The sequence below is a fragment of the Sphaeramia orbicularis genome, chromosome 11 (assembly GCF_902148855.1).
Source record: "Sphaeramia orbicularis chromosome 11, fSphaOr1.1, whole genome shotgun sequence".
NCBI lineage: Eukaryota > Metazoa > Chordata > Actinopteri > Kurtiformes > Apogonidae > Sphaeramia > Sphaeramia orbicularis.
In genome coordinates, this window is record NC_043967.1 from 51,153,351 (window position 1) to 51,178,346 (window position 24,996).

Here is a 24,996-nt window from a genome sequence, read left to right on the forward strand (position 1 = left end):
CAGGAGCAGAAAAAAGGGCAAAAAGAAACTTCCCAGTGACTCCAAAGGGTCACTGTGACCATGGATGTAGGCAACGTGGACAGATGTTAGCTTTGAAATAACACCCACAAAAATGTAGCCTCCAGCTTAAAACAAACTCCAGCATACTGTAGATTTAAGTAAATAAACACATAGTGTCACATAGTCATATAAAAACTTCAGAGTATAAAATATAGTTTGGTTTGGCACAAAAATACATTTCACTGTGCATTACACTATGTATGACTATGTGACAAGTAAAACCTAATGCTTGTGTTTGGACGTTATTATGGGTAGTTATCTGTTAAAACCCTTTTTGGACTATTTTTTTTAACCATAAAAGGCCTAAAAAAATGTCAGTAACCAAAAGCATCTACTGATCTAAACTGTTTAATACCTGTTGATGCACTAATCCTATCAATACATGTAAATAATTCAGGTCAAATACAGTTTGTCATCTTTTCATGGTCATCAGATATGACCCATTTGGATGTTCAGAGGCTCTGTAGTTGCCATGGAAACACAGTCATCTTCTGCAACACTGATTCACCAGTAAAACCCATGGAGTTGGATCAATGACAGTGGATGGACACACTGGCTTTATGTTCACTTAATGATAGATTTTGCTGGAAAAGTCACTTTTTCTTCAATTTTTTCGGTTTCTGATAGGATTTACATTTCTGATTGACATGATCTGTAAATTGAATATAGGAATATACATTGTTTTTAGTGAAATAACACAATATATGGAGGAGAATTTTATAATAAATTGTGATAAATCAAGTAAGAAAGGTTAAATAGAGAGAAAAAAATATTTGGGAAGTGACACAGAAGTGGCCATTGAGTTTGATAATTACAGTGGTTGTAGATGCTTGTTTTTACTTGAAGTTAATGATATATTTTGCTGAAAGTCCCTTTTTCTTCAGTTTTCTCTGTTCTGATACAGTAACCTTTGAATTTACTCAGAGCTTTTACGAACATCTACATGGTCGGTAAATTAAATATGGGAAAATACATGATTTTTACTGAAAAACACAAAATGCAGAGGAAAATATTACAATAAATGGTGATAAATGATTCAAGAAATATTTAATGACAGAATGAAGTTGCTATGAAAGTAGTTTTAGGTCTATGAGGGTAAATTGTCTTATATGTAATGAGCTAATAGGCTAAAATAAAAGCTTAGATGATCCTGTTTAGATCATTATTGTGAGAAACACCTCATTTACTCATGACGAAGGCCTGGTTTGAGAAAGATCCAACTATTGGTGAAATAAGACATGAAAGAATGTAAACTGGAACTGGGAGAAAGGATAAATCTGAAAATAAAGATTTGTGATGATCATACACGAGTTAATTTGCAAATATCTGACGACGAAGGCAGAGAAAATAAAAAAATAAAACACTGAATGAAGTTGTGCATCAGAGGGTTCAGCGCCAACAGAACTTGACTGGGTTGAAATCATGTGTTGTGAACTGTACATATGTCGACATCCGGCCGATGAGCGAACTCGGCAGTAATAAATATAAGTTCATGCATGGCAGACCCAGATAAGACAAACCCATTATGAAGTGAATAAATAAATAAATAAATACAGTGCGAGATAACAGCGTTCGATTATGAGGATCCACTCTTTGCTTGTTGACTCGTTCTACTCTGTGATATTACTTCAAAGAACCCAATAATGGAAACCACGGCCAGATTTATCACATCTCTACATGGTATCGCCAACACAAAAGGCCCAAGAAAAACAAAATGTAAATCTGTTATCAATGTTTCATCAGTCACATCTTTGGTGTATGCCCGCGTATGAATGTATGATTATTAATTGAGGCCTTGTGTTTTAGATCACAGCCTGTTGGAGAAGAAAAAAAGTGGAGTTGTGGATATGAAAAACACACAGACGATGCACAGATAAACCTTTGAATATTCTTTATTTGCTCCCTGACACCTTTGATGCAGATGCAGACGGTGTTAATTCTGTACAAAGTCAAACTGTGCTGTACTCCTGCATTTGATTGTGATAATTAAAGTGAAGACAGTGTGAAGCTCAGACCGAGGTGGAGGTGTTGATGATGTTGACGCTCAAAAAGTGATTAAAAAACTTCAGTGTACAAGTCTAAACAATAAACAAAACCATTAAGTCAGGGCGTGAGTGTGAAATCGTCAGTGTGATGTACTGTAGAGTCGTGGGAAAAAATTATAAGACCATCAGAAGTCATCAAAAACAATGGTTATGCAGTCGAGTACTAACACTTGTGTGTATCATGTGATTAAAACAGGCAAAAGAAAACATGGAATGTCTAAAAACACAAGTACAATGACACAGCTACTGATGTAAGAACTGAAGTGATTTTGGTTATTATCAAGAAAACATGGAAAATGGAGAGATATCAGCTCTGAAATTACACTCTTATCAGATATTTTTGTTGTTATTGTAAGTGACATAAGTGTGTATATGAAGGAATAAATCAGTCAGAACAGGTACAGGGTCTTTCTTATAACGTTTAGTGAGCTCCAACGCACAGTACAATCCAAATCCACTCTCCGTCTACCTCATTAAAAACTGCACCCCCCGAGGCCAGGGGTGTCAAACTCATTTTAGTTCAGGGGCCACATCCAGCTTAATATGATCTAAAGAGAGCCGGACCAGTAAAATAATATAAATAATAGCATAAGAACTGATAAATAATGTCAACTTCAAAGTTTTTTCTGTTTTTGAGTAAAAAAAAAAACAGAGTCAAATTCTGTCCTGAAAATGTTTACATCTACGAACTGTACTTGAACATAACATGAACAAATATGAGCAACCTGAAAATTCTGAAGAAAAATAACTGCAATTTTAACAATATTATGCCTTAGTTTTATCATTTATACAGGGGTTGGACAAAATAATGGAAACACCTTCACCTCAAGATGATAATGCCCCAATCCATACAGCTAGAATTGTTAAAGAATGGCATGAGGAACATTCTAATGAAGTTGAGCATCTCGTATGGCCGGCACAGTCCCCAGACCTCAACATTATTGAGCATTTATGGTCAGTTTTAGAGATTCAAGTAAGACGTCGATTTCCACCGCCATCGTCTCTAAAAGAGTTGGAGGGTATTCTAACTGAAGAATGGCTTAAAATTCCTTTGGAAACAATTCACAAGTTGTATGAATCAATACCTCGGAGAATTGAGGCTGTAATTGCCGCAAAAGGCGGACCTACACCATATTAAATTATATTTTGTTGATTTTTTAAGGTGTTTCCATTATTTTGTCCAACCCCTGTACATGTGCGTCACAACTTACAGATCACAGTGGATCTACAAATACAACATTTAGTAACAGGCAGATAACACTGGTCAACATCAAATGTATTGTTTAAGTTTTTTGAGCTGATTTAGGATAATTTTGGTGTGCTGAATCAAAAAATCACATTCATTTTGCTCAATCAGGTCAACTTTCTGAACTATGCTACATATTGGCTTTTGAACATTTTTCTTACATTTATGGGCATTTTCACATCATATGATACAAAATTCTTTCATATTTCTTGCAATAAACGAGTTCTGAAGATTTTACTTTTGCCAATTTATGATTAATGTTTTTTTTAATATTACAGGTGAATGAAATGGCTTCGACTAGAAGATCTTGCAAAAATAAGCCTGACGTATTCTGCTACATCTGCGCTGAATACACCATTGTACCTAACAGGAATCAAGTGATCAAATGATTTTTTTTCTCTTAACCTATTTTGGGTGAGAACTATATAAAAAAAATCAACTGATAAAGTCACAAAAATGTAATCAATTTTGTGAGAAGATCAAATTTTTCAAAATCAAATTAGCAAAAAAAACTGACCTGATTGAGAAAAACAGATGTCATTTTTGGATTTAGCGGTGCAAAATGGTCCTAATTCAGTTGAAAAAACCTAGACAACTTGCAAAAAACATTTTTTTGTAACCCAGTGTAATTGTTAAAATTCCACATACTTCTATTTAGACATTTCAGGTTGTTTTTTTTTTTTAATATTAAAACCAAGAAAAAAGTTTGTGGTTTTCGTTATTTATACTTTATTCTGATAGTATTTTACTGGTTCTGACCCACTTTAGATTGAATTGACCTAACATGATTTTGACACCATTGACTGTTAATATCTTCAGTGTAATTTTTTGCATTTCACAAATTCATCCCAGGGACCGGATTGGACCCTTTGGTGGGCCAGTTTTGGCCTGTGGTCTACCTCATTAAAAACTGTTCCCCCCTAGGCGAATCCCTGATAACAGAATATCAACTTAACATTACCATAAAATGATATATATAAACAATCCTACAGTAATTACATAAGAACATGCTAAAACCATGTCTGTATAACATCGTCATAAACATGTCTTTACTATTACTGTGCTTATGTTTACCCCAGAATATTTGCTTATTATTAGCATTTCCCATTTTCACTCTTACATTATCATTATATTTGTCCAAACAATGCACCTTTAGTTGTACCAGACATTAAAATGAACAAGAAATTGAAGAAAACAAGGAGTGGTCTAATAATTTTTTCCATGACTGTATATTCAGAAGATGGTACAGACTAAATGCTGAAGATAAAGAGGTAAACTGTGATGATCAGAGCATGTTTTTGGTCAAACTTCATCAGTGAAAGTGGTGACAGACAGATGACAGACTTGTCTTTGAGGCAGCGCAAGAAAAAGAATGTAAATGTAGACGTTAGAGCAGAGGGGTCAAACTCATTTCAGTTCAGGAGCCACATCCTCCCAGTATGATCTGAACTGGGGCAGACCAGTAAAATAATAACATAATATATAAATAATGTCAATTCCACACTTTTCTCCTGATTTTACTGTGAAAAAGTCAAATTACATGATGAAAACATATCTACAAACAGACCTTTAAAAAATTGTGAATAACATGAACGACTGTAAATGTATTTAAGAAAAATGTGCAATTTTAATAATATTTAGCCTCAGTTTATCATTTACACATGTGCATTACAATGTACAGATCCCAGCAGATCTACAAATGCACATTAAAATTACACTTAATACATTTCAGATTATTCAGTTTTTGTGAAAAGACAGTTTGTAATTGTAAACATTTTCATGTAATTTTGCTTTTTTTTTTTTTTTTTTTTTACGCTAAAAGAAATAGAATTTTAAGTTATTATTTATAGTTATTATATTATTTTACTGGTTCCGACCCACTTGAGATTGAATTGTGCTGAATGTGGAACCTGAACTAGAATGATTTAATATCTTCAGTGTAAATTTTGCATTTCACAAATTCATCCCACGGGCCACATCGGACCCTTTGGTGGGCCAGTTATGGCCCATGGGCCGTATGTTTGACACCTGTGCATTAGAGTGTTCCTATAAAAGACAGTCTTATTAAATGTGATGATTTAATGAGGTTTGCTTCTTCATGATCTTTCCACATTTTTCCATTATAGTGAGTTTATGATGAGCTTCAGTCATATTCAGTACGAAACCAAACGTCAGATGAATGTAGTGACACAACTGGACCTGCATTTGTACTTAACTGAAATGTTTAATTACCAAAACAGTTAATTCTATTTTTATTGGACTATTAATCAACTAGTATCAGTTATGTTTTAGCCTTTCAAATGGGATAATCTGACCTCTTGTTTTGTTTGTTTTTTTGTTTGTTTTTTTTTTACATCATTTACTTTCATTTAGTGGATGACTTCAACATACAGAACGCCAAAGCCCCGCCCCTTACGCTGTACCTCAAGGGACGCAACTTCAGAAATATATCAATGACAGTCAATGGAGAAACCAATAATACACACATTTACATGTTTGTTAACTTCAAAGATACTTTTACAAGCCAAGAAAGTTGTGGGTTTTGGTAAAGACAGTACAGAATTGTCTAGTTTTGTTAAACAGCTCAATGGACTCTGCCTTTGCAAACATTGCCTGAATCTTTTAGAATAAGGAGAAAAATTTTTTAAAAAAAAGGTGAAAATGCATCTAGTCTGGTCATGATGAAGCTGCAGAAACATCAGACTTTAACAGTTACAATGTCACCTCTGCCACCTTCAGTTTTTGTAATTTTTATATAGGGTGTCCCAAAAAATTTGACATCATTTCATCACCTAATAATTTGTTTAAAATTTGTTTGGTAAAAAAAAAGTGTCATTATTTTTACTGTTCTGCCTTCAGGAATAGACATGAGGTTTACTCCAACAGAAAAGGCCTTCTGTGTATTGAAGTACGCCCAAACTCAGTCAAATGTGAATGCGCAACGTGAATTTGTTTTAAAATTTCATACAAACCGATTGCACTTAATGTATTTATTGCATTTTAACTGTATTTTAACTGCGTTTTAAATTGCATATTAATTGTTTTGTACTGTAAAGCACTTTGTGACTCCATGTCTGTGAAAAGTGCTCTATAAATAAACTGTACTTACTTATAAATAAGCACCAACAGGAAAGCAGATTTGGACATGGCATAAGAAGTTTAGAGAGGAAGGCTGATTGTATGAGTTTCCAAAATAAATCCTTTTAAGTATCATTTCTGCTGACCGTGTAGTCAATCCGATATGGACATCTAAAATGATGTGAATTTTTTTGGAACACCCTATACATGTATTTATGTGTTTTCAGTCTGATATCTCCACGGTTTTATAACAAACTTCAACTTTCTTGACTTTTAAAGTTATCTTTCAAACTGGCAAAATTAATAAATGATGGCATCCAGAAATGATCTCCCTCTCCACTGACAGTTATTCATATTTTTTCAGGTTTGCCTTTTTGAGTTGCCAACTTATTTTGTTACTTGTTGCACATTTTAATCACGTATTTAACAGTAAAACTAATACGAATATTAATCCTGATTAAAAATACTCAACCTTCGCTCCGATTAAAAATGTCATCATAAGAAAATTCCCACCTTAAGAAAATGACAAACATGTACATAACATTAAATACAAGCTCCAAATCTGAAAGATGATTTTTGGGACATATTTTTACTGCCTGATGACATTGGACAGAAAAAAAAAAAAAAAAATCACACACAAAAAAAAACACAAAACAAGTGATGAACATAGATGAAGCACTGCTCAACAGAACCAGACAAGTCCTTAAAACCTGTATTTGATATATTACCTCTACATAATTGATAATGTGTTACTGCAGTGTGATGCTGAACCACATCACCGAAAAAAAATTGCATTGGTTGTTTTTATTGTGATATGCTGTCAAATAAAACTGAGCTTTTTTTTTCCAACACAGGGTCGATACACTCAATTTATTCATGAGAAACTACACCGTAAAGACGTTTTATTTGGGATTTCACCATGAGATTGTGGAATCCCATAAATTGAGAATGAGGTGACCCCAAAGCAGCCACTAGATGCTTTTCTTATGTTGTTTAATGAACCGTCCTGCTGAGGAGGCAGTGAAGCAGCAGGAGAGGCTGCATCATTAGTCTGTAAGCCTCAATGAAGCCAGAAAAAAAAAAAAAAAAAAAACTAACTCCACTGTTTAGGAAGAAGTAATTAGTACGACTCTGCAAAGTTGCAATGCACAATCTGAGAGAAAAAAAAAAAAGGGTATTTGTAAAGATTTTTTGGGGAATTTGATTTAATAAATGTGTGTTAATCATCATATTTTCTACATATTCTCATGCTCTCCCTTCACCTAAAGCAGCTGCAGGTCTAGTGGTAGTAGCAGATGCTTGTACACTAAACAGACCGTCACTAAATCAATCCAAAGAAACGACATTTTTAACCGCGACCATCATGAGAGCGGCTCAGTCGGAGCTATCGAGGAGACTATTCCAGCAGTGCAGGCTTTTAACTGCTCATTTGTTTATCTGGTTTCGATCCTGGTGAGCAAATCTAAGTGGAAACTTTATGTTAAATAAAGGAGAAGGTGCTTGAGTCAGGATAAGAATTTGGATTTCTACACCTAGTTTGATTTGATTCCACTTGAAGAACAGCGCCTGAGTAAAGATCATCTGTTCCACCAAAAACGTCCACTTTGGCCCGAAACTTCAGTCGTCGGAGGATGAAGGCGGAGAGCGAGCGTCGTCCGGATTCACCCCGTAAGACCATCTCCGAGTCTCTTTATCCCGTCACATCAGTGGGTATTTTCAGTGGTAATGAGTCCTCCAGAACTGCTTCAGCCACACTCGGCCCCTCAGACGTCTTCAAACTGTCCCCCGGTACAACTTTCCCCCCTAAAATCCAGCAGCTGTTGCAGCAGAAGTGCCTTGAAATGTTTGATTAGTGTCCCGAGAGCGCCGCTCATCAGCAGCGGCGATGGAAGCCTGCTGACACGTCTCCTCGCTTTTAATTGTCAAGAAAAACCCAACACGGCCGCTCGCAGACAGCTGCTGCCGTCCCGGAAAGCTGCACCAAAATATTTCATCCATTTCTTGTCGTCGCTCAGGTGGGGATCGACCAACCCGGCGGAGTTTTCGTTTACGGGGTGAGTGGGGTTTTTTTGGCCGCGGTAACAACTTGGACAGAAGACTAAAGGTCCACTGAAGGTTTGAAAAATGGTGAAAGAGGCTGCGCTGAGAAAGACTCCAGACATGGCAGCCTCGTTTTTCTTCCTGACAAGCACAGGCCGGCCACAGACTGGTACAGTTAGAGGTTACTCATCCTTTCCCACCTGTAGGGCTGGGTAATAAACTTAGTACATCTACAGCCCAGACTGACATCCTTATATCATCACAAATTCCAAATTTCAGTGAGTAAATCTCATCCACCCATGAGTTAAAAGCAGAACTGTACAAATATCCATTAATGCTGGTGACTATTTTGCCTGTTACAAACACCAGTCTCATTTGTTCCACCAGAGCTTCACAAAGCACCAAAACTATTTCAATTCCTCCTAAGAACATGACAGAACGTTATGTTTTCTGCCACTGCTTCTGCAATTTTATGCTTTTATACATTTTTATTTCTCTCTATTGTGTTCCAAGGTCACGGAAAATAGGTGCGTTTTATGTTGTTGAACTCGTTTTAATGGAAAATCCCACGGTGCAGAAACACACAAATAAAGAAATGAAACATAATTTAAATGCAAGTATTTTTAGTAAATCTGTTCATATTTTTTTACTCTATGAATTTGATTTAAGTGTATAAATGCATAGGAGATGAAAACTAGCACCAAGGGCATGTATTATGTTGTCATTTTCTTTTTGTGCAAAAGGATTTTCAGCGACTACTTTTCAGGAATCAGTGTTTAAACCACAGTTTTTTGGTTGCATGTTTTTGGATATTACCCAGCCCTACTCACACTCCAATAAAACCGGACCTTTTCAGTTCCATTTTATCCAAAGCCTGAGCCATAAAAGACCAGAATGTGATGACAGAGGCAGGCTGGATGTAAAAAAAAGTGTGTGAACTCTTGTTTCAGGGCTGATCGTCGATGCGGTGACCATTAGAACAATCAACCCGACTTGGAGCAAAGAAGAAATAAACGTATCCGTGGATTTGGCTCATTTTGCCGCCCAACGTCAGCGGCAGCCGCAGTGGAAGTCAGCGTTGGGGTCGCGGAGCAGCTTCTTGCGGTCGATGTGCAGACAGTCTATGTGGTACCAGGCGTCGCACACGTCGCACTGGATCCACTGCACCGTGTCCTGCTGGGGCAGCCGACACCGCTGGGCGGCACACGGCTCCACGCCGCCACCCATCACTTCCTCCTCATCATCGTCATCATCGTCGTCGTCTGAGGAGGAAGAGGAGGAGGAGCCGGAGGAAGACGAGGCTGAGGAGGTGGATGAGGAAGAGGAGGAGGATGGAGAGGGCAACGAGGGGCGGGGAGGGAGGGGGTGTTTTCTGGGCCGCCCCCGACGTTTACTGCAAAAAAATAAAAGAAGAAGAGTCGTAAGATTAAAAGGAAAGACTGAGCAGGACAGTTTAATGGGCTTGTAATTACAAAGGATTACATTCTGCAGTAAATACTGGTTATCTGCACAAGTACAAGAGTAATGAATTGTAAGACCTTTTTAATGCTCCAAGAAGGGAAAGTATTAGGCCACACTTTAATACAGTGGTTCCCAACGTTTTTTGGCTCATGACCCCATTTTAACATCACAAATTTCTGGTGACCCCAGACATTCAAAACACAGACATTTTTTTTTTGCTAAAATTAACTTGTTTTTGATCATGTAATGGTTTGCTCTACTATGTTGCAAATAAAGGTTAATTTTAGATGACATTTAGTCTATATAATGTATATTATTATGGACGGAGGCAGTAAATCCAGGTGTAGATTACTGCACAAAGTGAGAATTTTATTTTCCTCGGTCAGGATATGTACAGTCAGTCCATCTTGGATTTCCAAAGCTGACAATTAATACTGAACAAACAAGAACTGAGAATATGAATTATGAAAGAGCTGCAGCATCTGAAACTGACCACAATGAACATTTGACAGATAAACAGAACCACAGTGTTTCAGACTCACACTTTGTCATGTCTTTTATGTATTGTGATTGTTTCTCTCAACTTACCATATATTTTTTCTTAGTAATTTTTTAAATTTTTTTATTAATTACTAGAAATTTTAGGCGACCCTATTTGAATTCCAGGCGACCCCCCCCCCCCCCCCCCCCCCCAAGGCTGAAAAACACTGCTTTAATACAACTACAGTTTTACTGTTTGTCAGTCAGACACAGACATGAAGAAGCAGAGCGTCTGGAAATGACTCTGGTTTTATTCCATGACTTATTTTGTACAAATATTTACCTTCGAGTGTGATTGACAGACTTGAGATTCTCCCTGCATTTGCCATTTTGCAGCAGTTATACATTATACTTTTTTAAAAATTATCAGTATTTTATACTTCTAATGTCTTTAAGGTTCTACTAATTTTGTTGTATCTGCAAAGTACAATGATAATAAAGACTTTTAGTTCTGTGCGTTTCATATGTGTACAAATAGAAATAGATTTTTGAGGCACTGATGGTAAATATAACCCAAATCAAATACCAGCTGAAAAGTCTCCTGTCCTATACTTTCAGACGTTTCAGATATTATATGTTTGTGTTTCTGTTGTTTCAGTTTGAGGCTGTTTGAAAGACTTTATGTCCAGTTTTAACAAAGGGACACTGGATAAATCACATGATCAATGGGAGAAGAAAGATGAGAAAAAGTTGTCAGACAAGGGATTCATTTTCAGTAAGATACCGGATGATCTGAACATTTATTGAAAAGGAAATAATTTAGAGTAAAAGAAGAAGAGCAGAAACTACTGATCTTATCTCATTAGTGGTATTGAATGTGTAAAATATTCACCTGACAAGGAACTAAATGTGTCATATAAAATCATTTAGTGTAAGGAGTACAATATTTGTCTCTAATCCAATCCAAGTTTATTTATAAAGCAATTCAAACAACCACAGTGGACCAAAGTGCTGTACAGGAGACTAAAAGCACAATAAAAATTAATAAAAGCATTTAAAAAACCCATTAAAATCAAATAAAAATAGTTAAATAAAACAAGTTAAAATATAAAACACAAACAAAATACCAACACTGCACGAGTGTTAAAAGGCCAAGGAGAACAGGTGGGTTATAAGAAGAGATTTAAAAACAGGCGAGGAGGAGGCCTGTCTGATACAGAGGCAGGTCTCTGGAGGTGTAGTGGAACAGAACTATAAAGTATCATAACAAGGAAATAATTAAGTAGAAGTATCTCAAATTTGTACTTAACCCCAGTAAAGTTCAAATTTCAGATACTTGAATTTCCTTATTATGATGCTTGAGTAAAAGGTACTCTGTTAATCCATCACTGCAATGTGATTCTACTTTTGACATAGTTTATGTAATTATAGGACACTGGGTTAATGACAGAGTTGGTTAATTACATCTGCATCTATATGTTAAGTCAGAATTTACACATGCTGTTAATTCATAATGGTCTTTATAGTAACAGCAGAGTAGAAAACACTTCTAGAAAATGTCATTAAATGCCACAGTTAGAGTCATGTGCATCTATACGAGGCTTCTCTGATGGAATAGAACCATGTTTGATAGTGTACCTGGTCTGGTGGTGGAACCTGTTGAACTGCACCCTCCCTCTGTCCTCAGTCCGGATCCTCACCGAGGGCGAGGCCAGGCTGTAGTTCTCCCCTCCGACCACCAGGGGGGAGAAGACTGGGGAGCTGTTGGCCCTCCGCCTGCCCCTGGGTGCTGACGGGGAGCTGTGGGCGCTTTTCTGTTGTCTGAAGGCTGTGATGTTCCCGTGCATGACGGTCTGGACCCGGTACGTGGTCTCCACTTCCTGTCTGTGTCCGGCGGGGGCGGCGTGGTTCACGTGCAGCAGGTGGTGGTTCAGTCGGCTGTTGGTCATGGCTCCGTGGAAGCTGCCGATGGTCCTGATGCCCACGGGGAAGGGCTTGGCCTCCAGGGGCCGCCTGACTTCACTGTGTTTCTGCAGCGGCAAAGCCTGAGGCGAGTGGAAACCCTCCGACTCCGACTTGTAGAGTCGCCGCCTCTTCTTCCCCCTCGCCCTCTGTCCGTCCTCCACGACTCCTCCCAGAGCTGTTTCAGAAATTAAAGATTGACTTGAACTCAAGGCTTGACACATCAATTTCTGTTTTTGTTTACATTTTCATTTGCTTTTATTTGCTCTAGACTGGGTTTTTGATTCCAGTTTTACAAGTCACTTGAGTTTTCAGAATGGACTAGTTTTAGTCTTTCCATATTTTATGAGGAATGGTTTATAGAAGCAGAAAACAGGGAAGGATGAAAGAACACATGATATAAAATATTCACAAACTACTGATAATCCCATTGTTGTGTACTGAGACCCCAAGTACACAGTTATGCTCCTCCCCTCTGTGTTAATCTCATGTCAGTGTATTCTCTACTGAACTCAAACGGAGATACATGCACATGTGTGACTCTCACTGGTCTCTGTTCCTTCATTAGTTGTAATCACAACGAGTATAGTGAGTATACAACACCCGCTACTCAGCTGCTTTGGCTAAAAAGCTACGAAAACTTAATACATTTTATTTTCTACTAATGTTTAAGTTAATGTACTTTAAAGATGAGATGAAAAAAAACTTTCATGTAAAAACATTCAAAGTTCAATTTTACTAAAAGTTACGCAATCCAATATGGCCACCACCCTGTTACACCACAATATGCAAATTAGATGAGTAAATTCACTCCCTTCAGATCAGGGGTGTCAAACTCATTTTGGTTCAGGGGCCATATTTAGCCCAATTTGATCTCAAGTGGGCCAGACCAGTAAAATAATGACTTAACTATAAATAATGACAAATCCAAGTTTTTCTTCTTGTTTTAGTTCAAAAAAACCCCTATTACATATGAAAATATTTACATTTTACAAAAAAGATGTGAATAACCTGAAAAAAACAGAAATTTCATTTGAAAAATTAGTGCAATTTTAACAATATTATGCCTGGACTTATTATTTATACATATGCATTACACACAGTGTTACATAAACATTTGGTAACAGGCAGAATATTGTTAAAATTTTGGAGTTTGGAACTAAAATTTGAACAGTTACTACAATATTAGATCTTATTATTAACACAACTACAGAACACAGTGGATCCATAAATGCACAAAACATTTAGTGACAGGCAGAGTATTGTTAAAATTGCACATTTTGGGTTGTTCATCTTTGTTTTTATTTATGCATCTATTTGCATTTTATTGTGAAAGAATCGTTTTATAAATATAAATATTTTCACAGTGTAATGTTATTTTTTCACTTAAATTTTTTCCACATAATTTTTCACAAAGAAAAATTGTAGTTGTCATTATTTATGGGTTATTGTGTTGTTATTTTTACTTGAGATCATGTTGGTCTGTATGTGGAACCTGAACCAAAATGATTTGGACAACCTTGACTGTTCAGGTTAATTTTCGCTCTTTCATCCCATGGGCCGGAATAGAACCTTTGGCGGGCCAGATTTAGCCCCCGGGCCGCATGTTTGACACCGGTGCTTTAGATCATACCCAATATTTTTCTCATTTACAGTATGACTTTATCTCCAACCACTTCCAAGATACAGCATTTTGAAATCTTAATATTAAACTGTAATAAAAAACTCTACTGCCTAAAGGGTAAACACTGCTGACAACTCTTAAACACCTTTATAAAACTTGCTTTTACTTTCACACACCTACATTTTTCTAAGTGTATTAAATCCCTTCTTTCCTATAATAAACCACCAGCTTCCATGTGTTTATCTAACCCTCCGTGGGTCATCGTAGTGTCCGTTTCACGGTTCCGCTGATCCTCACTCACCTCCTCGACTCCTGGGCTCGTCTGAACTGTCGTCTTCCAGCAGAACCGTGTGAGCAGACTTCCTCCTGCTCCTGGAGGCAGCGGGGAGGGATTTGTTTGAAGGCACTGACACTGCAGCGGAGAAGGCTGGAGGTGTGGAGGGAGGGAGCAGGGAGGAGAAGCCCACGGCGAGGGGAGGCGAGGACGAGGAGCCGGGGTCGGAGACGGTCCCCTCGTGGCTGTGGCTCCTCTTAAAGGTCCAGGCGCTGCCCTTCATCTTGCTCAGGCTGCCGATGGAGTTGAGGATGACCGTGGCCCGGTTGATTGACAGCTTGGACAGGTCCAGGTTAGCCGCGACTTTACGATCCAGGTTGGTTCTGATCCGATCCCGGATGTCAGAGGAGAACGTTCCCGCCTTTAGAGTCAAAGAAACAACGATGAAACGGAGGTACAACTTACACCTGTGACCAAAAAGGACTGTTTGGTGGTGCATGTGTCATTTAATAGTTTGTGAAGAATTACATATAGAATAGAATAGAATAGAATAGAATAGAATAGAATAGAATAGAAATTGTGTGCAGTGACATTAAGAGCGCTACACCAGTCAGTGCAACATTGTTAATAAAAAAAAAACAACAATACTTCAGAAAATAAGAAATAAAGTGAGTATAAAATTACAAAACCTAAAAAATAAGATAAGAAAGTAGAATATACAATTTAACAAAAGCAAAATAAGAATAAACCTCGAGTAGAAAAAAAGTTAAATACACATAAAATATTAATAGACACAGTATTAACAGTATGTATGGAAACAGTATATTTTGATAAATATTATATTGTTATTGCAGGATTATTGCATGACATATGTGAACTCATGAATGGTTCTATCACAAGAACATATTTGTATTTTTTTTCTAGTTTGATGCATCAATTATAACGTTACGGTAGTGATAGAATTACTGACCTAGTACAGTGTCCGTGAGGCAAGGATGTGTTTTATGTCAGGTTTTACACTGACAGCTTAACACTGTGTGGGAGTGTTTTAGAAATTATTGGACCCACTCTTTCATCTCCTACGCACATATCTCTTTCACGGATATGCAAAGAGTTTTACTGATCTGAGTCTAAACTTTGAAGATGGAAACGGAAAAATTTGACTTTTTCTTTACAATTTGATCTGTGAGTCTGAATGTCCACAAACCCTGGATTAACTACAGAAAATTTACACAAATCTAACTTCATTTGATAGGTTAAACGTTACACCATCAACACATTCAGATTGTTTCCTAGTGTAAATTTCATTTAAATGACAATGAAAGTGAATTTGTCAATAAATAACTTACATAATAAGGACTTATGGACTTTACTGGTGAGTCTATATGTGCAAAGAGAGCAATTTATTTTTCACATTTAGAATTCAAATCTATGTTTTACTGCAACACTCTACATTCGGATTTCAAAATGAGAAATTATAATTCCAAATTATATTTTAATTGTGCATTCATTGTTATTTATTATTGTGGCTCAATTACTTTCACTGTTTTAACTGACTTGTTTTATTTTTTTTTTAATTGATGAATGACTGAGCAGCACATACACCTGAAGTACCATCTCATCTAATCTTATCGTTTTACTGTTCAGTCTCTAGTTTGAAGATGAGAATCTTTGTCTCTGATAAGCTAATGTATTTTATGCCTTTTCGCTCATATTTGCATTGTCTACACTTGACTGAACTGGTTAAATGGTAAAGAAACACATTTCTGTGCTCAACAGGTAAAAAACTGTTTTTATTCCGTTTCCACAGCTGTGAAATTAGAACAAAATGTTACCACTTCAGACAGTCTGATCTGCATTTCTGAATCCCCATATGCCTCCTTAATCGCTCTTAAATACAGTGCATTAAAGCAGAAAATGCACAGATGCACAGTTCCACAGTATTTCTATGAAACAGGAGAGTCCATGATTTATTCAGACACACTGAGCTGAGGGGATGGAGTTCGACTGAAGAAATGACCCAAAAATAGTCTTAAAAACATAACACAAGATGACATTTTATGCAAGTCTGTAACTGTACTCTTCAAACTGCACAGATGGATAAAGTATTACCTTAGGAATTGTGATAGCATCAAAGTCCAGGGGGCGAACTTTGACTTTCTGAAAGAGAAAGTAAAACTCTGGGCTCCCTGGAGCAGACTGTCCGCCAAAGACCAGCGTGTCGCCATCCGAGAGCTCCCATTGGATGCCCGGCTGGAGGCGGACCTCATTGACCCAGGTGCCTAGCAACGAAACAGCTCTGAAGTTAGCTCTGGTTTAACCACGGCCGAATGAAAGTCGTGACAGAACACACTTTTATGATGAGTCCAAACACGTCGCCTACTGCAGAACCAGATCATCAGAGAACTTTTAATGCAACAAACAACCTTTTATTCTAACGTGTTGCAAACAAGGGAGAATAAATCAGCAAGCAGATCTGCAAAATACTGACATTTGCCGCCTCTCAGTGTGTTTACAGCTTCCAGAATTGAGGGAAAATGTAAAACAGTCTGTGAAATGGACCTAGAATTGGGGAGCGGGAAGGCTACGAGGCAATCAAACGGCCATGACAGCGCAGCACAAAATGAGAAATGCACTTTGAATACTAAGATGTAATTTTAATGGCAAAAATGAAAAATGTGTGAAACAGACTGTGAAATTACTTGAAAAATTAGGCGGTAAGAGCACAGTTTAGATTTGGAGGCTGTCAGACACAGTCCATCGCCCTTAAGTGAACTTTTTACTCTTAATCTCCACCCTCACCTTATAGCGGCTCCTTTGCTCCGCAGGTTTGGAGTATACTTAGATAAGAAGATATACGACCACTACATACATATTAGGGGTCGACCTACGGTTCTTTGGGGGATGATACAGTACGATTATTCATCAGATGACTCAGATTACACATATTTAGAAATGATGGAGAGTTCCAGTAAAAACCTCTAATATAAAAACTTTTAGAAATGCCTTTAAACTGACCGTCAGGGCAAATGAAGCATAATTTAAGCAGTATTTCAACATTATTTAGGGTCAGATTTCACATTAAACTAGAGGACGAATAGGAAGGTTAATAAATGTTCAGTCATTTTAATGTTTTTATGTTGATAGGCTATTTATCTCAATATTACACACTTTCCCAAACTCTTAATTTCCAAACTCAGATTTTCACATAATATTTGACATTTGGGCAAACCCAGCTTGATTTTTATTATGTAAATTGTGGCTTTTTTGCCAAATAATTTCCCGACTGTGCAGCTCCAAACGCCAAGAGACGCGCTCTGTTTGTCTGATCTCTTTTACAAAGTCACAATTTTACATTTCAGAGAGCATTAATTGTGTGGAACAGAGCTGCAAAGATGAGTTGATTTATTATAATGTATGAACTATTAACATAATCACCAACTATTTTGACAAACAATCATTATTTTAGTAACTATTAATGTATCACCATTTATTATGTTTTATCCAGGTCAAACTCCACTGGTTTTGTCACTAAATCAAATGTTACAGACGATATACTATGGAGCCTCTAAACGTCTATATCTGATGGAGATGAAAAAATGACAAACTACCTTTTACATCAATTATTTACATGTATTAATAGGATTAGTGCTTCAACAGGTTTTAAATATTTATCAGTAGATGTTTTTGGTCGCTAGCGGTTGTTTAGGCTTCAGATAAGAGGTAAGACAAGACTTCATTTATCCCACCATGGGGAAATTTCACAGTTAACAGCAGGCTTGTTTAGACTTATACATATACAGTGCAAAAGTAACTGAACTAAACGTGTTGTTAAGGTTAAAGTCACTATTTAGTGTGACCTCCGACCCCATGAAAAGAAGTAGCACAAACTTTTAGAAATATCTGACGTGTTGAATAAAACATCAGAAAATTAATGCCATAAATCTCATACTGTCTGAACTAAAGGGTTAAAGACATGTTAAGTGCAAAGGGAAGTCGCACTAAATACGATCACTTTGGATTTATAGATGACGATGAATGAAACCCAATTATTTTGTTCATTTTGTTGATCATTTTGTTCACTTTCATTAATTTGTTGATTATTTTGCTCATTTTTGTGTATTTTATTGATTATTTTGTTAACTACTTTTTTATTTTTGTTAAATTTGTTGATTATTTTGCAAATTTTTACTCATTTTGCTCATTATCTCATTCAACTTGTGATTAACTTGTTCATTTTGTTGTTTTTTTGTGTTCATTTTTGCTTCATGTTGATTTTTTTCCCCTCAATTTCTGGCTCATTTTGCTTATTTCCACCAGATTTGTTACTGGTACACAATATATTCATATTGTCTAAACAAAAGTTTTAAGACACATTAAGTGCAAAGGGAGGTCGCACTAAATATGACCACTTTGCTTTATAGAAGGGGTCTTTTTCCCTGAAACTTTAGTTTTTCCTGCTGTACATACTTCACATATACCCAGGTTGGATCTTAATACAGAGACTGACGAATGCGTATGTGTTTAATGACGATGAAAGTGCATTTTACATGAATTATTTACATGAACTGATAGGATGAGTGGCTGAAAGGTTATTAAATATTTTAGATCAGTAGATGCTTTTCGTCTGCGGTGGCTGTTGAGGTCATGAGTTAAGTATCGTGTAGTCGTCAAGGTTATTATTGTTAACGAAATCTAAGGAAACGACAAAAACTAGAATTGAAAAAACATTTTCATTAAAGGAAATGAATAAAAACTATAATTAAAAGAAAAAACGATAACTGAAATTGTATTGTGTGCTTACAAAACTAACCAAAACGTGTAAAAATTATGGATAAAATTCCCTTCGTTTTTGTGGGATTGATATGAAATCAATTTATTTCGCTTGAGCAATTTTAGCTGGCGGCACCATACGACACTTAACGGTCCGTCACTTGTTGTTTAGAGTCTGCTTCTCATCCCCACTCCACCTGGAAACATGGAGACTAACGCTGGGAGAAAGCAGCAGAGTCCTGTCTGGGATTTATGGGAATACGACAGCGAGGAAGATAAAAAATATGAAAAACTAAACATAATACTGAAACTATTCATTTATTCATTCATTCTCTGAACCTCCTGTATCCTCACTAGGGTCATGGGGGGGTCACTTGGAGCCTATCCCAGCTACTTATGGACGAAGGCGGGGTACACCCTGGACATGTCACCAGTTCATCACAGGGCTGAACATATAGAGACGAACAATCACTGTCACATTTACACCTATGGACAATTTAGATTAACCGGTTAACCCAGGGGTGTCAAACCTATGTTATTTCAGGGGCCACATAAAGCCCAATATGACCTGCAGTGGGCCGGATCATTAAAACAATAACATAATAATACATAAATAATATCAATTCCAAAATTTGTATGTCTAATTTCTTTGTTTTAGAGAGAAAAAAAGTAAGATTATACTATCAAAATTTCTACATCTACAAACTATCTTTTTAAAAAAATATGGAAAAACATGACCCATGACCAAAATGAAATTTATTAAGAAAAAAAGTGCAAGTTTTACAATTTATGTCATTATTGGGCCTCAGCTTCTCATTTTTACATGTTCATTACAACGTACAGATCACAGTGGATCTACAAATGCACAAAACATTTAATAACAGACAGAATATTGGTAAAATTACTCTCAAATCTCTTAAGACATTTTAGGTTGTTCATATTTGTTCAGGTTTTTCACATTTTTTGTAAAAGGCTAGTCTGTAAATGTTAACATTTTTGTGTAATTTTACTTTTTTTACACTAAAACAAAGAGAAAAATATGTGGTTTTCGTTATTTATACTTTATTATGATAGTATTTTACTGGTCTGACCACTTTAGATGGAACTGAACTACATTTATTTTGACATCCTTGATTGTTTATATCTTCAGTGTAATTTTTGTATTTCACTAGTTCATCCTGCGTTTGACCTGCATGTTTAACACCCCTGGGTTAACCTATCAGTGCATGTCTTTGGATGGTGGGAGGAAGCCGGAGTACCCAGAGAGAACATGCAAACTCCACACAGTAAGGTCCCACCCCCATCGACCGGTGTTGGAATTGAACCCAGGACCTTCTTGCTGTGAGGTACGAGTGCTATCCACTGCACCACCGTGTCGCCCAAAAAAACTAAAACTAATAAAAACTAGCAAACCAGCTCTAAAAATGAATTCAAAGTAACTGAATTAGAGAAAAAAAAAACTAAATAAAACTAAACTATGATGAAAAATCCTAAACTATTATAACCTTGGTAGTCGTGTTCATGAATGGCCCCTGTTCTCACCGTGGCTGCTCCGGTCCTTGACGTGGACCCTCCATCCTTCCTCCTGTGACACCGTGTCATCAGAGTTCCCCTCCCTCTCGGCGTGCAGCTCGGCGTGGATCCTGGACACGGATGCGGAGTCCAGAGTGACGTCGCACAGCTCCGCCGCCCTCCCGAGGCGAAACACCGACTGGCTCAGCGCCGGCCGGAACGTGTACAGATCCCGCGCCGAGTCCCCGCCCGACGACCCGATCCGAAGCAGCTGGAAACACGGCTGCACCTCGGACAACATGACTGAAGGGTCTGATTGTCTGACACCCCCAACCTGTGACGGGCCCCGAATTACAGGAGGCTGTGATCCATTGTGGGATACGATTAAAAGCTACTGGTCTGGAGTTGAACTTAATACATTTGTGTTTGACCAGTGAGTGTTGAGTGCAAGCATTTAGTTATATGGAGAGATAAAATATTCACAAATGGTCTAAAAGCTCTGAGTGAAGGTTACAGGCAGGTACAAGCAACAGGTATTTGCATTAGTATGGGAAGCTGATGACTTGTGCCCTGCTGTGAATACATGAATAAATAAAGAGGATATGGAGAACTATATAAGCTGGTGAAGTGTGGAAATGAGATTCTGCACTCTGTTACAGACCTAAGCTCAAACAGACTAAATCCCCCTGCGGAGTGGAGGCTTGAAGACGGTGTACACGAGAATAAAAAGCTTTAGTAATGTGGCCAGTCCGTTTGTTACACCGCTGCTAATTCTTCAGGTGCGACAGACACTCAAATCATGAAAAGTAACCCTGACAGCTGCGACTTTAAATGACTTCCTGTGTCTAACATGGGGTCAGATGAGTCTGCATGGAGGACTGAGTTTAAAATCCCAGGGTATCGTCTCACTGGTGGGAAAATCTGACAGGATGTAATGGCTGAGGACTGTCTGATGTCTGATCTGAGAGAGAAAAACAACAGAAAAATACATTCAGAAAACACGACTTTTGCTGAATTGTGTTTACAAAAGAGTTCGAGGATAACACGACACTCAGATTCGTAGGGGTGTGTATTAGCATGAATCTGGTGATGCGATACAAATCACAATCCTATGATCACGAAACGATATATCCTGATACTGTTAAAAAGGCAATTTTTTGTTTGTTCCTTTTTTTTTTAAACATTATTTCCTGGAATAATTGAATTACACCAGAAATATGCACAAATACTAAAGACACTTTTATTTGATCAGAACAGGATCTAATGCTATGTCACAAAATTGTTCTAATTCTCCTAGTTTCCAAATAAACTAACATCAGCCACTCTCAGACAGTAAAACGTGCTTTTAGGATGCTTCAAATAACTATTATTTAATAAAACCGTGTTAAATAATAATAAATAAGATATAAATAATAAAGAAAACCAAAAAACAAAAATGAACCTCCACCATATCTGCATTTCACAATACATACAGTATTGTGAAATTAAATATCACGATATATTGCAGAACCAATATTTTCTAACATTTTCTACAAATTAGGCTTAAATCGAACCAAAATGTACTAAAAAAGCAAAAGAAACCAACCACTGACAACATATATTTGTACATGTATTTGAGTTTCATTGAAAAAACTCATTTCTTTTTAAAACAAAGGTTTCTATAAGTTTTAAGTTTGTTTTTAGTTCTGACTTTCATCGTGTTTATTTATTTTAGTGTAGCTGTATGGCTGCGATTTCCATTTTGTGTAACTTCTTTAACTCTAACTTTTTTTTCTGGTTAAATAAAGGTTATAATAATAATAATAATAATAATAATACTGTTTTTAGTTGAAGCCCACATTGTTAAATTCAGATACAAACACTGAAGGATCTAGTGTCATATTTACGTAAAATGCCACATAGTCACACCTCAATCCCAGACACATGTAAAACTAGACAAAATACACACATAACTAGTTTTTAATACGATGCATTTTGTATTCAACACCCAGGACGTCCATGTACTTTCATTTATCATTCACATTTCGTGCTCCTTCATATATCTCCTCCTGCAGAATTAATCAAATTGCAATTTTAGAATCGTCCTGTGCAATTATGTAATCACAAAAATGGTCCAGATTAGGAGGATTTAGGGTGATATGACTGAAAAAACTAAACACAATCTCTGTGGGATGGTGATTTATTGTATTTACCAAAGAGAGGTAGAAATTATTATTGAGAATTAGGTTTTTTTTAAATGGTAATAGGGGTTTTATGTTTGCCTTGACATTTCTAAATGATTTAGCCTATCTTCTTTCCTGGTATCAGGCACTTAAGGGCGACATTTCAAATAAGAGGCTGATTTTAATATCTTACCTGTTATAATAAAGGTTAAAAATAATAGAACAAGCAATCTCAAGTCAAAAATCACAATATTAGCCTCAATAATCACAATATCTCATGCAGCCCTACACTCTGCATTATGAAGCAATGCAAAGTATGTTTGTGCCACTACTTTTGTCTTTTTCTCTTCATGCACTGACTTTAATATTCTCTTCCTTAGCCTAAATAAACTACTTCAGTCATAAACTTCTTAGATTAGCGGACAGCAACACTACAAACATGGTCATTTCATAGAATATAATAATTTGTTATAAAATAATCTACCCAGCAATTTATGTACAGCAGTTAAAAACTTTAACAAGTGCAGCAGGAAAATGAAATAGAACCATTGAATGCAGCAGTAAAATAAATACAAACACTATGAATGACAGGAACACTGTCAATAGGTCATTCCTGGTGCATTATGGGTAATTTATCTGAGAGTTTAAGCAGGTTTTCATGAAGGAAGTGGACTTGTTGTGGATTCTTTTCACAGTATGGTTGTTGTAGGTGAAGTAAATGAGTCTTAAAGTGTGTGTCTGTCATTTTGTCCACATTAGTGTAAACAGTGTGTGAACCGCATGGAGGCTGAATGACACATCATGAGACCCGGACACAAAGCACCGAACCCCGGCTGAGCTCCGAACACATTTACAGCCAAATAAACCCACACATGCGGATAAAGGTGCACATATTTACACCAGCAGGGCAAAAGAAGACGGACAGCAGTGAGTTCAAGTCAGAATTCTGCTTTTAGCCGTTGGCTTTAGCTAGCTGATGTTCCTTCAATGCAGGACGGAATGAAAAGTCACTTACACCAGAAACTGCGCATCAACGACTGCGTCAATCCGCAAAAACTCTGCGCAAAGTCCAACCAGAGGATGCGACTCCTCAGCTTCGGAAAAGTGCACTCTTTCACGGGTTTTTCTCCGCCGTCCTTCTCCGCTTTTTCGGGGATTCTTCTTTCCTCCCAGGAGGAAGTGCTTTGAAATTTGGCGCGCCACTAGCGCCAGTCCCGGGGCTTCCTTGCGCTATAACATACGTCACTTCCTGCTCCGCCCTGATTGGCCCGAGGCCAGGGCGCCTTTCTGCGGAGCAGCCCCGAGGGAGGAGCGGGTGTGGGGCCCGGGGTCAGACCCACAGGCCTGGGGCTGGAGTCCACCAAGGAGGGTTATGTACAAGTACATGTATGTATGAGGTACAAATATATGTATATAAGTACAAATGTATGTATATAAGTACAAATATATGTATATGAGGTACAAATATATGTATATGAGGTACAGATGTATGTATATAAGTACAAATATATGTATATGAGGTACAAATATATGTATATGAGGTACAAATGTATGTATATAAGTACAAATATATGTATATGAGGTACAAATATATGTATATGAGGTACAAATGCATGTATATAAGCTACAAATATCTGTATATAAGGTACAAGTGTATAAGCTACAAATATCTGTATATAAGGTACAAGTGTATAAGGTACAAATATCTGTGTATATATGACAAGTATCTCTATATATGGTGCAAATATCTGTGTATTTATGGGCCAAATATCTATATATAAGGTACAAATATCTATGTATATTAGAAATATCTGTATATAAGGTACAAATATCTGTATATATATTACAAATATCTGTATATATGGTGCAAATATCATTGTATATGTGGGCAAAATATCTGTATATATGGCATAAATATGTGTATTTATGACAGAAATATCTGTATAAGATACAAATATCTGCATTTATGGTGTAAATATGTGTATATTTGGTACAAATATGTGTATATATGGTGCAGATATCTGCATTTATGGTCCAAATATCTGTACATATGGTACAAATATCTGCATTTATGGTGCAAATGTGTGTATTTATGGCACAAATATCTGTATACATGGTACAAATATTTGTATATAAGGTCCAAATATCTGTATTTATTGTACAAATATCTGTATATATGGCACAAATACCTGCATTTATGGTACAAAAATCTTTATATGTGGTGCAAATATATGTACTTATGGCACAAATATCTACATGCATGGTGAAAATATTTGTAT

At 36.9% G+C, this 24,996-nt stretch overlaps 1 protein-coding gene across 1 annotated transcript; it reads right to left on the reverse strand.

Annotated features, from left to right (window-relative positions):
• Positions 1-8,670: 8,670 nt before the first annotated feature.
• On the reverse strand, positions 8,671-23,873 carry LOC115428882 (transcription factor 19-like). The gene is made up of 6 exons (XM_030148115.1): positions 23,733-23,873; positions 20,586-21,516; positions 16,383-16,552; positions 14,298-14,691; positions 12,049-12,550; positions 8,671-9,862 (listed from the first exon to the last, which is right to left on the reverse strand). Exons 2-6 carry the CDS (start codon positions 20,854-20,856, stop codon positions 9,520-9,522), a joined length of 1,680 nt encoding a protein of 559 aa, XP_030003975.1. The 5' UTR covers positions 20,857-21,516; positions 23,733-23,873; the 3' UTR covers positions 8,671-9,519.
• Between the last annotated feature and the right edge of the window lie 1,123 nt (positions 23,874-24,996).